General features: G+C 32.3%; 3 protein-coding genes across 5 annotated transcripts; all 3 read right to left on the bottom strand.

Annotated features, from left to right (window-relative positions):
• Nucleotides 1–879: 879 nt before the first annotated feature.
• On the bottom strand, nucleotides 880–3,864 carry LOC114392572 (CRAL-TRIO domain-containing protein C3H8.02-like). Its single transcript, XM_028353756.1, has 6 exons — nucleotides 3,619–3,864; nucleotides 3,267–3,419; nucleotides 2,770–2,916; nucleotides 2,220–2,372; nucleotides 1,984–2,106; nucleotides 880–1,236 (listed from the first exon to the last, which is right to left on the bottom strand). Exons 1-6 carry the CDS (start codon nucleotides 3,751–3,753, stop codon nucleotides 1,159–1,161), a joined length of 789 nt encoding a protein of 262 aa, XP_028209557.1. The 5' UTR covers nucleotides 3,754–3,864; the 3' UTR covers nucleotides 880–1,158.
• A 1,235-nt stretch (nucleotides 3,865–5,099) lies between these two features.
• On the bottom strand, nucleotides 5,100–8,769 carry LOC114392270 (probable apyrase 7). Of its 2 annotated transcripts, none has more exons than XM_028353329.1 (2): nucleotides 7,455–8,769; nucleotides 5,100–6,876 (listed from the first exon to the last, which is right to left on the bottom strand). In XM_028353329.1, exons 1-2 carry the CDS (start codon nucleotides 8,578–8,580, stop codon nucleotides 6,326–6,328), a joined length of 1,677 nt encoding a protein of 558 aa, XP_028209130.1. In that variant the 5' UTR covers nucleotides 8,581–8,769; the 3' UTR covers nucleotides 5,100–6,325. The 2 variants fall into 2 exon arrangements, with proteins under 2 accessions (XP_028209130.1, XP_028209132.1); XM_028353331.1 differs by having other exon boundaries at nucleotides 7,461–8,768.
• Nucleotides 8,770–10,209: 1,440 nt separating this feature from the next.
• Nucleotides 10,210–12,356, bottom strand: LOC114392636 (plant UBX domain-containing protein 10-like). 2 transcript variants are annotated; one of them, XM_028353843.1, is made up of 5 exons: nucleotides 12,277–12,356; nucleotides 11,599–12,191; nucleotides 11,068–11,241; nucleotides 10,764–10,961; nucleotides 10,210–10,664 (listed from the first exon to the last, which is right to left on the bottom strand). In XM_028353843.1, the coding sequence occupies exons 2-5, from the start codon at nucleotides 12,112–12,114 to the stop codon at nucleotides 10,422–10,424; spliced, it is 1,131 nt and encodes a 376-aa protein (XP_028209644.1). In that variant the 5' UTR covers nucleotides 12,115–12,191; nucleotides 12,277–12,356; the 3' UTR covers nucleotides 10,210–10,421. The 2 variants fall into 2 exon arrangements, with proteins under 2 accessions (XP_028209644.1, XP_028209643.1); XM_028353842.1 differs by having other exon boundaries at nucleotides 11,599–12,346.
• Between the last annotated feature and the right edge of the window lie 5,851 nt (nucleotides 12,357–18,207).

The following is an 18,207-nucleotide window of genomic DNA, read 5'->3' as shown; positions in this document are numbered from 1 at the left end:
GTATTAAAAGTTTTGGTAGCGTTAGGTTTAGGCTGTGTTTCTGTGGGTGGAATGACAGTTCAAGTATCTAGAGCAAAACTATCATGAAAATACTATGACTTCTGCCTGAGAGGAAAACTATCATGTGAATAAGACTCATACTTGAGAGAGATGTTATTGGAATACAAGTGTGAGGTGAAGTTTCATATCATGTAAGAATGAAAAAGTTGAACATCATTTAAGTGAAAACAAGACCTATAAATCTCGAGCATTAAGGTTTTAGGTTGAAGTGTGATGTTAAGTTCACTTATGTTATTGTTTATTTGGTACTAGAACATGTTGGAGGGGATTAAAAATGACTTCCACTAAAGGAGGAAGCTATCATGTGAAAAAGATTCACTTGAAGTCACTATTAGATAATCGTGAATTGAGAATGATTTTCGTTCGAGAGGAAGACTATCATATGAAAAAGACTTACATTTGAGAGAAAAATGGTTAAAATACAAGTGTGAGATGAAATCTAACATAATATAGAAATGAAAAGATTAAATACTATATAAAATTCACTATTCAAATTCTCATCTTAGCAAATATAATTCCAATTACATCTTTATGATATATGAGTTTTATATACTTCCATATTTAGTTTGTTTATTTCTAATACATTTAGAATATTCAAACATTGATTTGGTTTGGTTAGTGGTGTTACTTTGTGAACCAAGAAAGTTTAGTTCGGTTTCACAATACAATTAAAACCAAATCAAGGTGTTTAATTTCATGTCATGCGGTAATGCTGACATAAAGCCACAAACAAATCAGTTCATCCGAGAGAATCAGAAAGATTCATTAATGGGAAGCCTTGGAACACGATTTTTCGGATCGGGGTTCGGTCCATGTCAATTTCTAATGTTGCTTTTATGTCCCTCTTTAACAGTTAACACAATTCTCCAATCTCCAGCATAGTTTAGTTTCTCTCATATTCCTCTCAACTGAATATCAAGTAAGAAGCTATTTTTTTTCCAACTAAATAAATGTTGTGTTTCTGTCGTCAGATCCATCCACACATTGGTCTTTCAAACTGCAAGACTAATGCTAAATCAAACACATCAAATTATATATTTCACACTAAATAAGAGTGTGTTTGTAAAGTTTGCTGCAATTTTTTATATCATCCAACTTTCAATCTCTGAAGCTTGGTGGCAAAGTTTTATCTGTAAAATATTCCTTCCTAACAGTCTCTGCAGAGCAAAATCTCACCTGTAAAATAAAATCGAGGAGGGGGGGAGAAGAAAGAATTAGAAGAAAGTGAAAATGGGCAGCATAGAGACTTAATATCTAACACCAAATAGTGCTCAAATTAATCATTATTCATGGTTTTGTTCAACTTCGAAATATGATCCAACAATCTTACGTCCAATATCGCATAAGCCAAATGTAAAACATTCTGACTTAACCACAATGTAATGTCAGTTACATGCTCGCCATCCCAAAGAAATGAGGGATCTCATGGATGGGACCATTGTCCCTAGCCCCCTGATGATAATTGACGTGGAACTATCTGAGCCTAATGGGGAGGGTCTAAGACATGAACCCTCAACCTCAAATTCAGAAGGTGAAAATGCATGGTCAGGTACCACCACTAGAGCTACCCTTCAAAAGGCAAATACCTCCTATTTCTGTGATGTTAGATCCAATTACAACGAACAAAACTCCTATTTTTACCCTAACTTAGAACCTAATAAGCCAGTTCACATTCCATTGAAATACAGAAAAACGGGTCAGGTTCACCACAAACCCCTATTGGCCCAAGCCCTCCACTTCCACCACAGACCTTCCCTTTTTCCCCTTAATTTTGATTTAAACAAATTGGGGTGGGTTATAATTTGGGGTGGCTCATTTACAAAATTCAAGACATATCAAGTTCTCAACACTTCATTATAAAGGGAAAAATAACTTTTTTTTCTTATATTAATAAATGCACATTTAAAAATGAGCAACACTTACCAGAGAAGCATATGATTTTAACAAGGGCTTGACTAGCTGCCAAATTGGCTTAAAAACAAAAGGTGCATCTACAAATAGGACTTGAGCCAATCGTTTGGGATAGTAATAATAGAATACATCAAACTGCAAAAAATAAAACATTAGTTTTTGTGATGCTCTTTGTACAACTTCTTTCTAGTGATGACAATGCAGACTTCTTATCAAAATGATATTTGGCAGATGATAAAAAATACTACCAAGAATGTCAAGAATTTAAGATCAGCATTTTCGGTACTGAAACCTCTGAGATCAACTATTGTAAGTATTTGTTCTTTTCCAGTTGGAAGCTTACTCAATGCCTTCTCAATTAAGAAAACACAGAGTCTCTCATCGTCTGCAGGGTCCAGTGCCTGTAACATAATTATTTATCCATATTGTCACAGACAGTTTTCCAAAGGTTATGAGGAGCTGGTTACATGTGAGATATATCCACAAACTAATAGATGAAAATGCAGTATGTACTATGTATTACAGAAAATGTGAGACAATTGACAAAGATTGACCTCAGATGTACAAACTGTGACATCAAGTTGCACATACTTGATACCATAAATTTGTAGCAAAATTAGGCAATCAAATTTTAGCAGGCATGCAAGTAACAATACTTGCATTTTCTCAGATCGATTTCATTTCATGTAACATAAAAATAACAAGAAATATATAGTAACAAAGCATAATAAAATATTAATTTCTATAACTTCTATATTATTTGGCTTATAAAAAAAAATCTTTAACTTCTGCTCTTACTTGAGGAATATGCTTTGATCCAACCACCACGACCACAGGTCGGCCATTGATATCTAAAAGGTCGTGTACGTATCCTTTTCCAGTTTGAAGAGCATCTTTAACGACTTCTTCAGTTAATTTAGACACCTCAAAATCTCGACGCCATTTCTTATAGAGTAGAAGGAAAAGTAACAAGTTGAGTAGGTGGAAAATTTTGAATGAAAATTAATCTAATTAACATGAACAAGATTTATTATTATCTGTCCGAACTGAATCTAATCAACGTGTTCAAGGTGAACTATTTGACTTGAATTGAACTCAGGTGGGTGTTGAGCTCAAGTTAACAATCCACATTGGACACATCAGCTAGGTTCATCTCGGACATATGAAACTACATGAGCAAGTAGAAAATAAATTTTGACAAATTCACTTTATTTTTTACCACCACAAACAAGCAGAATCTAAACAATGGTTATGAATAAAATTTCACAATGATATAATAATGAAAAGAAGGATACAATGGCTTTAGTCAACTTGTAAATAGCATCATCAATAGAAAACTTGCGATCTTTGAGAAACCACAGTATCATATCTTCATCATCTCTTCCATTTCTGCCAACAGGGAGGTTATGGTGTTCTTTTTCAAGCTTTTCCTTCACGGCAAGAACCAACTGCAATTTTATTTTTTTTATATATAAATTGCGCAGTAATCAAGAAGATGAGGAATTGAGGATATCGATATTGATATTGAATTTAATTATGCTAACCCATCAAATAAAAATCAAGCATTTAACTGTGGTTGTGTACTTAAACGAAAATAAAAATAAAAATGTGCAATGCGGTGGATGGAAAAATTGTTGAAGTTGCTACCTTGCGCGAGTCGAGTTGCGTTTGCGAGTGAACGTTGGCACATCGAACGGCGAAATTGGTCCTAACGGGAAGGTTTGAAAGAGGAAGAGGAAGAGGAACAGCGATGGTTGGGTACACAGTTCGCATGAGCACCATTCTGTGTTCTACCTGTCGTGTTCCTTCCTACTACGTTAGCGGAGGAGGAACTTCCCAACTTCTAGCTTGCTCCACCGGCTAGGCTATAGTAATCTGCTTTTCTTTTTCTTTTTTTTTTTCATTTATTTTTCTTAAATCAAACAACTCTTATTTCTACTTTTTTTTCTTTTATCACCCATCTGTTTTCACTCCATTTATTTTCTTCCTTCTTTACCAAAATAAAGTATTAAGGCTATAAGTCTATAATCAGGTCTGATTAAAAACAACCCAAAAAATAATTTATTTAACAAAATGGTGTTTACCACAAGCAAGCGCTTGACCATGACAAAAAGAAATATATCATAAGTTGAAGATAAATGCTAACTAATGTCCTTTTGACATTTGTTATGAAACTAAAAAGATAATTTTTTTGTTAAGATATATAAAATTATGTTATTCACGACTTTTTTTATATTCTCTTAATCTCTTATAATCTTTGCATTAAATATTTTTTTTCTTTTAAGTTTTTAACTAATGTCCTTAGGATAGTAGTGTTAGCAATATACAATGTTTAAATATTCAGCCGTCATTTTCTACCCTATGCAACAAGTTAAAAGTTCATTGAAAGCATTCAAGACTGTATATTACTGTTCTTTAAACTTTAAAGAAAAATTCAGTCCATTTCAACTTTGCGTTCAAGTGTAACTATTTTTCTCTGTATTTGGTTTTGATTTTCTAGTTTTCTCAGTCAATTGAATCCTATATGCTCTGATCAAATGGGCCATGAAATGACAATACGGATTTCAGATGTCAAACTTTTTTTTGTTGACAAAAAAAATGTCCAAGTTTGGATGTGAACTCTATGCAGTAATGCAGTATGTACTTATAAAGTGATTGCAGGGTCTTACGGTCACCATCCAAGGGTCCAATTTTTTTTACGTTATATTTTATTTTCAATTTAATGTACATGATTTGCTTTTTATGGCTAGGATTTTATACAGTCACTCCGAATCCACGTCCCCCAAAGCTTAGGTGTTTTTGCACTGTTTTAACACTTTTTTATTTTATGAAATAATTTTAGTGCTTGGTTGGTTGGTTGAAGTTAAGAATCACCTTTCCATCCATAAAAATGAGTTTGATCTTCAATGATATACCAATGTTCCTTCTACCGTTCGGTTTTGAGCCTTGAAATGTGCAAACCAATAGCATAAGTTAATTTTAACTTTAAAAAAAACTTATTTCATTTTTCCTTCTTATTTTCTTTTCTTGTAATTAAGTGCTTATGAAAAAAAAAATAAAAAAAGACAAACTCTTGTCTGTGAAGAATGACACCTTCCTGTTGATTATATTCCAAACAAGGAGGCAACTGAGAGGAAAAGAAGCTTGTGGTTTTGCTGACAGCTATTCATGGTGTTGTAATTTGACAGATAGAGGAGCATAAACAAAATAATTTTGCATTTAAAGAGCTTGAAAAGAGGGCAGTTCAGCTTCAATCCTATAGTGCAAATATAATCCATATTCCATGTCAGAATCCTCTGGCTACCATGAGAACCAAGGACCGTGTTGAAAAGCCTGCTAAGGTGGAAACTTGAGAGCAAAGGTGGAGGCAGAGAAGACAAAACATGAGAAATCAGATCAGTGTAGCATGGACAACGACACTAAAACTGAATAACCTGCAAATGGATTCCACTTGCCTGCATGTTCAAGGGGTAGAGGGGTTTTCAAGTGTGTGCATGGTGCTTTTTAAGTCAGTAAACAACAAAGGCAAAGTTACTGAACAGGAGAATGGATAAGAGAATTTTACCGTACGAAAATTGACCTGCCACAGTATAGATAATAACCCTTGCCCATATTTACAGATCGTATTTAAACAGGTTAATATCATGAATCATGACACCTGATACTCCTGCATACCACACTGGAGGCAGAAGCTGCAAACTATGCAAACTTAACATAGTAATAATATGAATGTGTGTAGGTCAATTGAATATAATCATGTTGGATTGTGTTAGTCTAGTTTAAATAATTGACTCAAACCAATTTTTTTAAAAGATTTTAAACCAACTCAACCAAACCCATATAAGAATTAGCTAGACCATAACTTATGCATAGAATCTTTAGTGTTAAGAAGATATATAAGGTGAAATTAATTTCTGGTGTGAAAAACAGAATCGTACTAGTAGGTCGGTCAAGTTGAGGTTCAATTCTCAAGGAGGTGATCTAGTTTTGCAGGTGCCCAATCTCAATTATGTTGAGAATGTGCTACAAGAAGAACAAGCACCAGGAGAGGCAGGATTTCTCTAGGATGATATTTTTCTGAATGTTTTAAAAGAGAGACATCAGAATGTGTTTTCTACAACTTTGAATCAGTGCAATTATGTGTCTATCTTAGTCTCTTCATGACCTAGTTTGTGAAAACGTATTCTTAGTTAAATTATATGTATTTGATAGGATGGGAAGAAATAGATAATAAAAGGTCCAAATTTCTAGTAGCCATGGGCACACTAAACTTGGCCTCAATGGTATAACATATTATCTTGTCGTTCTTCCAAAATGAATTTATGCAAAGGAAAGATACAAGAACATTGGAATATTATTGGTTAGATCGACGTCTTACATGAGTATAAGATGGCAAAGATGAGCCAGGAGCAGAAGCCCTCCTGCTTGGCATTGGTAGCTTAACTTGACTAAAATAAACAATCAATAAAAGCAATAGAAGTACAGCAAAGAGAAAAGTTGGAGAAGACATGACCTTGACATTCTTTAAAGTTGAAATAATAACATGGGATTTGTGTCTTGTACTATTTAACCACAGAAATTTCCCTTCAATCAATGCAGCTCCTAAGGTCCACGAAATGTCACCTGGACCAAATACCATTTCAACATCACCAAGACACAGACCATATTCAATCAATGATGCCATATAAGCCACCCGGAAGCAAAATTGTCCAGCATACTTTGGATTGTCAGAAACATTGCTCAAACCAGACCATAAATTTGAACATAATTGCTTGCCTGACTCCCAAACCATTGTTAAGTTGGTTCTTGGGCTTAACTTTAGCTTATTGTAGACAAAAAAGAAGCCAGATAAAGCATGAAACTTGATTGGGTGTGCAACAGCTGTTAAATTAAGTATACCAGTGCCTGCAAGGTACACAATGAAATAGAGTAAGTTCCTAGCAGCACATAATAAACAGAACCTATAACAACACCTCCCTCTTCCATGTTCCTTAAGCTATCTCGGAGCTAGGGTGGTGCACATATATAGTAAAGAAAAAGTGGACGGTAAAGCTATCTCGGAGCTAGGGTGGTGCACATATATAGTAAAGAAAAAGTGGACGGTAAGCCAATCTCAGTCACATTATCAACATTTTAGGAATGAATTTTTGGGTATGATTGTAGATGGGATGGGATGGGATGAAGTTTCCTTATTGCTTGATCTATTTTTTTTTTTTTTTATTTCAATGATTTTACAGGGGCGAGTTTTGTAGAATAGGTGAGAGGTTCAGAAGATGAAAGTAACTTCATATAGCCACTTGGCATAAACCGAACTGCACATTTTTTACTTAAGCCAGTGGTAAGTGGTAACTTCATCCAACATTTGCCTTGCTGAAATTATTATTCTTTTCACTTCACACATATATTCTACAGAAAAAAAAATAAAAAACCAGGCATGAATAAATAAAATAAAAAACCTACAATGCAAACAAATGATTATATACCCTTACCAATACCAGAAAATGAACTAGCTTGGCAATTTTTGCTAACTGTCTGTGACAATTTGGAATCACTCAAGTTCATAGCAGCAGCAATAGCTAGTTCTTTACATTGCTCCCAATCAGGTTCTCCAGTAAGACGTAAAGAATGAAGTTCACCTTCCTGGTGTTGGCTGCGATTTTTCTGATAAATGGAAGCCAATCCAGAGCAAGAATGGCATGTATAGTTTTGTAGAAAAGTTGAGACCAGACAAGGATGTCTGAGCTCAGTTCTTTCCTCACTTTGATTGTTTCTGAGCATAAGAACTGTCCTATCAAACGCTTCATTTAAGCCAAATGCAGGCAATGAGAACGCCATAATCTGATGTTCCATTGAGCTGAGCTTCGATCTCATCATATGCACATCATCCCCAGCACCATCAGTCTCAACCACAACCTGCAACGAAGAGCCACCCAAATCAACAAGTCCCAAAGTGGGAGAGTCAAGATAGCTATAAAAGCTGCCCATTTTGTAGTTCAAAGCCACCCAACCATAATAGGCTTCCTCCCTCCCACTCAAAACCCTTATCCAGCTCTTGCTAAACATAAAGTTATGATCTTTCACAACAGCCTCGACCTCTCCCAAGACCCATTCCGCCTCCAACCCGGGAAGCCTCCTCAACCCGGCTGTAGCCAAGACAAAAACAGGAGTTTTCCGGTGCATTTCGCGCGGCACCAGATGTTCTGCCCACACAATCAGAGGCTCCAGAGCCTTTCTCACTCCTAAAGAATCATTAACAAAGCTGTGTAACCCGGGTTCGGTTTGCATACAGTGATATTGACAAGAATTTTTCCAGAGTGAGCTACTCCTGGTTGTATTATCAGGATAAGAGTGCAGCAAACTTGGCAAGTTCCCTTTGCTTATTCCCTTTACCCCTACCATCCACTCATACACGTTCACACGTGTCCCGGTGCTTCCACAATCCACAACCACGGTGTAATACGACGACGCATTGAGTTTTCCCCTAGTATCTGACTCGAGATAAAAACCCAGAAACAATAACAGCATCATCAGAATGAGTAAAGCGAATTTTATGAGCCATTTGTGTTTGGCGATTCGTTTGTATTTGGAAGGGGATTTGGGGACTTCCATTAGAAATCCCTTTTTTATTGAATTCGTTCAGATCAGATCTACTTGACTAGTTGTAGTTGCTATAAACTTGTTGTAATTTGATCCGTAATTATCTGATTGATGAAAAACTCAAACTGCTACTGACTGGACTGAGGAGGAGTCTCAACTCTCAAGATTTTTTCTTTGCTGAATGCTGATTGCTTCGGTAACTTCAATTCATATCGGTATTTTTTCATTATTCATTTTTATTTAATAAAAAATTAATACTTATACATTAAAATTACATCAAAATCTAATCTTGGTAGTATTTTTTCTAACTAATAACCCATTGATTCATTCATTCAACTATTAATTCAGTGAGTCGCCGGCCGCCGCCATAATCGAGTCGAGAACTGATTTAATAGCGTGTTTGAATTAAATTCATAAAGTAAAAAAATTAAATATTTTTTATGGTGCAAGTAAAGCAACAAAATCAACATATAGTTGTTTTTATTTCTTCATGGTGTTATCTTGATTTTGAGAAGTAAAATTAACTTTTGATATTATCCAAACACATTATAAATCTGATAAAATCTGTTTTTAGTAAAATTTAGTATTAACTTTTTAAGATTTTTTATTAACTTTGATCATCATAAATTTTTAAAAATCTTAAAGTAATTTCTATCATTATTTTTTATGATGCCTTTTTAAAAATTATTTTTCTCATTTTGATTTAATAAAAAAACATTATTTATACATTAAAATTACATCAAAATTTAATTTTAGCAGTATTTCCTCTAACTAATAACCCAATAATTCATTCATTCAACTATTAATTCAGTAAGTCACCACCCTAATTTCTATCATTATTTTTTATGATGCTTTTTTATAATTATTTATTAATGACAACGTATGTTTAGGTATATTATTTCAAAATAATTGTTAACATGATATGTTGAAATATATTTTACGCCAGTGTTAAATGATAATAGACACTATTTATAAAAAAAAACTATTTTTTAAAAAAAATTACAACTAATTTTAATTATATTCTAATAAATTAAAGAAATATATTTAAGCCTAAAATATATAAACTGAATTATAAAAAAAATGTATAAACTGACTATTACAAGTGGTCATTGTATACATCAATGCACTACAGAAAAGAGGTGCACTAAAATTTTCAGCGCATAAGTGATCATTGTATACTTAATTTTTTTTTCTTTTTTCTTAAAAGAAGTTACAACCCAATCAATGAAATACACAGGCCCAGTCATTTTCATTTACATTCAACCTTAATCTTCAGCAGTTTTCTGCTTTCATTTTATTTTTCGTCTACAGACAGTTATTTATATTATGCAATTTACATCTTTCTTCATGATGTTAGTTCTTTTTTTCTATTAACGAATTTAGTTTGTACTCGATTTTCAAACTGCTTACTTCTTTAGCACTATATAGGAACCTGTAATTGGAAGAGACAGTCACTTTCTTAGCTTATTTCTTGTTTATTGGAAAGTGGAAACCATAGTTGTCAGTAAGTTAACCGTTTCGGTCAATAAGGAAAGAGTGGCCAACAAAATTTCTAAATGGTGAAAGTATTTATTTATGCACTTGGTTTTGCAAGATGAAGGAAAGCAATAAAGAAAGAATAAGGCATCCATGCACTCAGAATTTGGAATCGGCAGAGCAATTATGCTTTTACTATAAACAAGAACAACAGTTAAAAGGGTTAGAAATTATCATTTAACAAGAAGTCCAGAAATTTTGGAGATGCACTCAAATCTTAATCAATTTAAGAGCTCAAGTGAAGTCCACGCAATAATTTTTGTTGCTCTCATTTTGATTAATGAAATTCAAATTTATGTTGTTCTTTAACATGGGGGTTATGGGACTCTAGTTCCTAAAGGCTCCAGGAACACACTAGCTTTAGGATACAGGCCAGCCTCTTTGAGAGTCATTCTCATTTGATCAACTCCATAAGCTCTTCTTGGAAAATTTGATATCAATCTGTAGTTTCCAATCCATGGCAAACCTAATGAATCAATGTATGAGAAAATGGACTGGATTCTGTCTGTGTAAAGGAAAGTATGCTCTCTTCTTTCCCCGTTTGGAAACCTTATGAGTATCTGCAATAGAAAATTTTGACAAACACAATTATGTTCAACACAAGCTAAACTTTGACATGATATTAACTTTGTTGTGTAATAGGACTCAAGTATATGAACCTGTGTGGGCTGAGACTCGCTTCCTTTACTTGCAACTCCCTTGTCTCGTTTTTCTTTATTGGACTCATTCACTTTGCTGTTCTGTTTAGTGACATTGATAGAATTGTTCAACAATTTCCCATAATTTCTGTTGTTGTGAGCTTCACCCGGCTTCTGAAGTCTCTCTCTTGGAGGTAAACTATTCGGTTTGTCTTTTTCCTAAATTTAGCAATGAGTGTTACTTAAGCATTTCAAGAGTATATATTTAGATTTTAGATTAAGTTTAAATTAGTAGTTGAAATGTGAAAAGTGGAGAGATATACACCTTGTCAATTTGCAAAGCTGCAAGATATGCAGCATCTTGCTCTTCTCTAAGCCTACGGTCTGCTCGGATCTTTTCTTCCTGCTTAGCCCTATCACTTCCAAAAGCCACCCCTTGTTCTTCCAATGTTCTTTGTAGAATCCCTGCTAGCTCAGCTGGCGAAAGGGGTCCCTCTAGCTGAAAACCAAAAGAAAAATTATTTTAGTTTATATAACACAGGCTGTCTCAAGTATTTTGGGTTTTTGACTTATGATGCACTTAAAGATCAAACATAATTTCATCACTATCAATTCAGCAACACAAAATCCACAGGGAGTTGGTCAAGTAAAGTAAGACAGATTCTCACATATGACAAGTCATAATTTCAATCTCCTAATAACCCTCCTACAATAAATTTTTAATACCAAAAATGAAATACAGCAACATAAACAATAGCTAACTTGCCCATTTTCCTTAAAACATCTTGCACATTTGAGGCATGAAGCATAGTCCATAACAAAAAGGCATAAATGTGTGTTTCAGAATTTAACCAACCTGTTGCAGCACTGCTATGCTCTCACCAGGAGTGGGGGCTATGACAGCACAACAAGGAAAAGTAGCAGGACTTAGTGTTGCTACCATTTGCACACCCTCTCCTCTATCCACAAGTCCACCCCAGCAAACAAAATTCACATCAAGAAACTGGATCACCGGCTCTGAACACAGCGTTTCCTTGCAGAAAACGTTTGCAAAAGGGTGGTCAGGCGAGTGGAGGTACATGAACAAGAACTTGTGATCATGCTCAGCTAACTTAATAGCTTCCATGAACCGGCAAGCATAGAAGAAAGGATGTTTGGTGCCAAATTGCTGCTCAAAACTCTCTAGAAAACTCCATTCATCTTGAACTACTACTTGACCATGTGGTTGTGGATCATGATGGTGGTCTTGAGGCTGCAAAGGAAAATTTGTGTGCTGATTTCTTCTTCTTCCTCTTCCTATAAACTCCATTATGCTTCGAGGGAGACTTGCCATCCTCCGAACAATCCCGTGATCCCTCACTGTTGATGGCATTTCTTTCTGTTTCAACTTTCCACACTAGTCCCTCCAAATTATTCTTGCAGCAACTGCATGCTTTAATTTCGGGTGTTCTAATGTAACATAGTTAAGATGATGAGAATTTGTAGCGTCCAAGAGATGTATGATTATCAAAATGTTAAAGGGAATCAAGTTTACCATGCAATATTGTCTTTCTTTGAAATCTTGTTCTGTGGAAAAGACACGGGAGGATTGTCCAAGAATGTTTAGATGCCACACTTGTTTTTCTTTTAGGTAAAGTATAATAATAAAGAAGATTCTTTGCTTAAGGCCGAATCCGCCGTTCATTTTGTTGTTCTGCATCAAATTAGTGTTATTTATTTTAAAACAATTAGGAGAAATTATTAGATATTTCTAGATTTTTTCTTTTATCAGTCAAAATTAAAGACAATATCAAAAGATTTATAATAATTTATACACTTTATTCAATTAATTGAGCGATATTCCTTTGACCCATACCTCTCGTCAATCAATTTTTATAAAATATATTATAAAATTTTCATTTTACAAGACAGAGTTAATAAGATTGGGTTATGCGTCATGTGAAAATTTATTAAGTTGAAATCATAATAATTGTAGATCATATAATAATTTTTCAACTGTTGAGGTGTATTCATGTAGATGGGGGATTATGGTGCATATGGCATCAAAATTGTTCTATTCCTACGTTACTTTTCAATTTTCATTATTCCGAGACCAAAGTAAAGTAGTAGAGGAACGTATTCATATGCCCAACGAAAATTGAACTTTATTCAGGTAGTATAGAGTATCACTTAGGACTGACAAAACCCAAACTCTGACTAGATTTCGCACAAAATCTGTAATTTCTCACTTTTGTGCATAACTCGAAAGAAGGATAGAAGAATATTTCACACATTCATTGCCTGAAAATTCATAGGGCTAAAGTGCTAAACTGCTCGAGCATCTTAGAAAAATATGTTACCCTCTTTATTTTATTTTTTCCTTTTTTGGTTTCTGTCAATTAGAATGTTAAAGTAGTGCATGTGCTAAGGGATGATGGACTCTTCCTTCTGGGCCACACAAAGGGTAAAAGCCCAGGCTAGAAATCTATGTTGTGAAATATGTTAACCTCCATAAGTAGCCCAACAATATGTGGGTCTAACAACAGAGCTTGTAAAATCAAGGCCCAAATTATTAGTAACAGAAGCTAACCTGTCCGCATTGTTACCAACATAAAAATGTAGCGTTGCAGAAGTATCTTAAAAAAAAGATATATGTTGCTCTAGTCTTTCCCAATATTTCTTTGATTTAAAAACAAAATATTCATAGCTCTGGTTTTACTTTATCTTGTCCATAGGATGGGAGGATCCCTCTGGGTTTAAGACACTGGAAGGACTTCTCTCTGTTACCCCATTAGGTCTTTACAAAAATGATATGCACCCATCACACTTTTATAATGCCCTATAATTTTGTCTAACACTAATAGATATGCATTCTTATACTGTATAGTACTATCAAAGATTACATTAATGTTTCATTGTGACAATCAAAGCGTAAACAAAAATCCATGTATCAAGTACATTACGCAAAAACCCAAATAACAAACTCAAATCCAAATAAGTATTTTTAATTTCATAAAAAATAAGTATTTTAAAGCACTTTTACCATAAATTCCTTCTAATTAGTAGTTCCCACAAAATTGGTAGGTTTAGAATCGGTAGAATTAAATTCATTGTGGTACATTGAATGAGCTGAAAGTAATTACAGATGTTCCCTCTCACATTAATAGTTAGGTTTAGATTCGACAGAATTAAATTCAGGATGTGGTACATTGAATGAGCTAAAAGCATTTTTAATTAGAGAAATGTTAAAGATATACTACTTTTAGTCTAGAACATAAGTAATATATTTTTTTATTTTTTTCTCAAATATAAATAAATCTCAATTAATATAATTTGCTTATTTAGTGAGATTATTTTTAAAATAATTTTCATTCAATAAAACTAAAGATTTTTTTATTTATAATCAAAACCAAATAAAAATATTTTTTCATGTTGGTTGAAATTTATTAAAAATTATTATGGGTATAAAATTTTATAAGTCTCACTTATTATATTACTTGTAAGTAAGCTGTAATCGTATAATTTTCATTAAATTTTAATTAATAATTAAAAACGTGTTAGAAAATATAGTTAGGACTCTCCTTCTAGTGTACTGTTAATTAAACTTTATTAAAAATTATAAAATTATAAGATAATAATTTTTCTATTCTTTTTCTAATTTTAATACTTCTAACGTGATATGCCTTTGTTATGATTATAATGTTAAATTATAACCAAACATAATAATGGACATTTCAGCAAAAAATCGCAAATCTATTGAGTAGTTGAAAAATATAGTACTATTATTTTATGCAGACATAGAAATACCACATTAGTGGAAATAGTTATGTTTTATTATATAAACTTCACGTCGTACTTGCCTACTATTTTATATTTTAATATAATATTAGAAAATAATTCATTACATATTTAAAAATTATTGCTGATAAAAAACATTTAAAAATTAGGTTAAATTAATTTTATAGTCCTCTAATTTATTTTTTAGATTCATTTTGATCCTCTATTTTTTTAGAGTGCAATTTTATTTTCTAATTTTTTAAATAGATTCAGTTTAGTCATTCACTCTAGAATGGATTAAAGGTATTATGAAATAGTAACAATTTAAAATCACAAAAGATAAAATTGAATAATTTTTAACTACCACAAATATACATGTTTTTTTTGACATTATTTATTTAATTTACATCGTAAGATCAAATTGAATCAATTTTAAAAATTAAAAAATTAAATTAAATCCAAAAAATAAAAATTAAATTAAATCTAAATGATAAATTTGAAGATAAAAAATTAATTTACCCTAAAAATTATATCACTTTTACAATTCTGCGACACACATGTCCAATATAGGGCCTACATGTAGTTATCCATAAAATTTGTGTCTGGATTTCATAATACGTCGGTTAATTGACAGTGATTGAAACTCCCCTTCTTGTTTTCATATAATTAATCTGAAAGCAATATTTTGTTAGTCCTCATATATCCTTTGCATTTTCCCCCGAGGAATCATTACTTGTGACTCTATAATCTAATTTGTCAAATGTGTTGACAAAAGGCTCTCTCTAGTGCTATTGGCACTTGAATAGTTTTGACTCGTTTGTGTGAACATTTACAAGTTGGGTTGGTGTGTTTCCCCCAGATATTGCCTTTTCCACAACACACTGAACTAAAAAAAAAACAAACGAATAAATTTAATACTCCCACTGTTATTTTTTATAAGTAAATTTTTAAGAAGTTAGTTTATTTCATTAAATTGTATTGTTTTAATTAAAAAAATAATTGTTTTTAAAATTATCCTTAATCTTGATATTAAACACAATTTTCCTATTAAAGGAAATGTATTTTCAACATAATCTCGTTAAATAAAATAAAAGTAATTAAAATTTACTTATAACTTAATAACAAAAAAATTGATTTTTTACGGAGAAAATATACCGTGACTACCCCTTTAAGCATTTATTTATTTTAGCATATACGTGTCTCAAGTTATATTAATAATTATACTTAGCTTCAAAAGTTCATATTAATAAGTCTGGTGTCATTCAGAAAAAAAAGTTTGTAAAAAGTTTGATCTTTTGATTTTGTCTTCACAAGGGAAACAGTAAAAGATTATATGCAAAGACAATCACATGGCTTCCACATTGAGACCCATAAAAATGATCATCTTCAACCCACTATGAGCTTAGTGGGTTATCTGTATAAGGATTATCTTATACAGCCACACTTGCTTTTAAGAGGCCATACTCATTTCCTTCCTATAACTTGCCGCATGCTTTGAATATATTTTAGGTACTCACTTTAAGCTTATGTTCCTATGGCCGCCGTGCACCTCCACTTGGCAATCAGGACGAATTCCCTTGATAATATATTTCTCTTCTCATTTTATTTAGTCTTATACTTTTTTTTTTATTGAATTCTTGTAATTTCTTGTCATGTTATTTTTATTTTAGTCTATGTAATATATATTTTTTTTTCATTTTAATCCTTTGAATATATGAATGTTTTACCTTTAGTTTCTACCGATAATTATTTCGTCAGAATTATTTCGAAATAAACCAAAATACCATAGAGACTAAAACAAAGTTATGTATGTTAGAGTATTAAACCAAAATAATAAAGAAAAATAGGAATTTTATAAGGTCCATTTTTAAAAACTAGAAAAAATTGAAATAAAAATATCATAGATAAATATTATAATTAATAATAAAAAATCACTATTCACTGACTAGTCACATACATATAAACAATTTTAAAACTAAATTGTCTTTGTGCAATTTAATAAATTATAGAAAATTTGTTTTTGTCAATCTAATTATTAAATTTTATATATATATATATATATATATATATAACTTTAGTTTGTCCTAAATATTATAAAAAATAAATAATAATAAAATTATAATGCAATGATTTATATTTTTATATATTTCAAAATTTTATATAAAATTAATTTGATATATACTAATAAAGTATTATAATTGAATTAATTTAAATTTATAAACATAATTTATATAATAAAAATTTCAATCTAATTATAGTAGAATATATTTATCTAATAAAAAAACACCAATAGATCAAATCTCCACTTATATGGATACAATCGACCTAACAATATCTTGTGTTAGTTTAACAATAACAAATTAAAGTTACTATATGTATGTATAAGTCTTCAAGCAGGATCTAGATTGAATCCTATTCAAAAGAGAAGGGAGGTTATTTGTGGAACTTTGATGCTAAAATCAATAAATTTTAGAAATATAGGCAACTAGAGTAAAAGTTATGCCTAAAACATGGAGTTTTGTTGTCTTTTATTATATGTCTCATTTGATAAGATCATTCTAGAAGTTTAAAGTGCATCAGAATGATCTTAACTTGATTAGATATAACTCACAACTTAAATTGTGGCGAAATTCATTTTGTCACCTCTATCTAACACGATAATGAAACCTTTTGAATTATCCCCAAGTTGATAAGAACTTAATTTTAGCCTTAAGTTGGCTGCATCTAAGTTTATTGAGTTAAGATTAAGCAAGGTCCAAAATAATAGTAAATCAATATTCAGACATAGTTTATATTATCAATATATCTAGCAAAATACAAGAAAATTATGCGCTTAATTCTTTGTTTGGTTCAATAGTTATTCCTCCGTGAAGATGAATTTCAGTGCCCGTTATCACGAATATCAGCTCCACTACTTCTGAACTTTCTCTATCGTGTATTTTAAATTGGTCATCAGATGCTGATTCCTTTTAAAAGCACGCTCAGCGTGGCAGCCTTTAGCAAAATCCAGCGAACCGATTCTATATATATTTGCTTATGCCAGAAAATCACACTTTTACGACAAGAACTATGAAGTATGAACTTCTAGGAATGCATGTAATTGAAATTTGTAAAGTTCTTTGCGGGAATCTGTTTAATATATATTGAGACTCACTTTTCGAAAGGCCATGACTAAAAAAAAGTTTATATATATATATATTAAATCTCCTTCGATTGTAGGTTGTATGTTTCTATATCCGCGACTCACTATGGACCAATATTCATGCTGACTAGTGCAGCTAGCGCTTCTCGAGTATTTATCTCCACAAGTTTGGTGAGAGAGTGGGGATTTGTTAAAAGAAGAGAGAAAATAAAAAGAATAGTGGGAAGCATCACCATTGCCTTATCACAACCCTAAAAAGATTACCAGAGTGCATGGGCCCATACTTTTGTGCTTCGTAACACAACAACACAGTCACAAATTCTTTGCTTAGTGGCCATAACATAACTCTCCGCCCAAGAGAATTTTTACTAGCTAGGTTGCTATGCTAGATATATAGGAATACATCTTTCTATTCCGTTTGCATAATTAATCATATGCTACATACATATATGGTAATTATATTATCTGATCAAAACTTTAACCGGTAGTAACATGCTGCCCTCTATGGAAGGCATGTCATGTAAACGATTCTTATTCTCCTTGAACCCTTTTGATGGTTGTGGTTTT

This window comes from Glycine soja, chromosome 17 (assembly GCF_004193775.1).
Source record: "Glycine soja cultivar W05 chromosome 17, ASM419377v2, whole genome shotgun sequence".
NCBI classification, from domain to species: domain Eukaryota; kingdom Viridiplantae; phylum Streptophyta; class Magnoliopsida; order Fabales; family Fabaceae; genus Glycine; species Glycine soja.
This window is presented reverse-complemented; position numbering and strand designations above follow the sequence as displayed.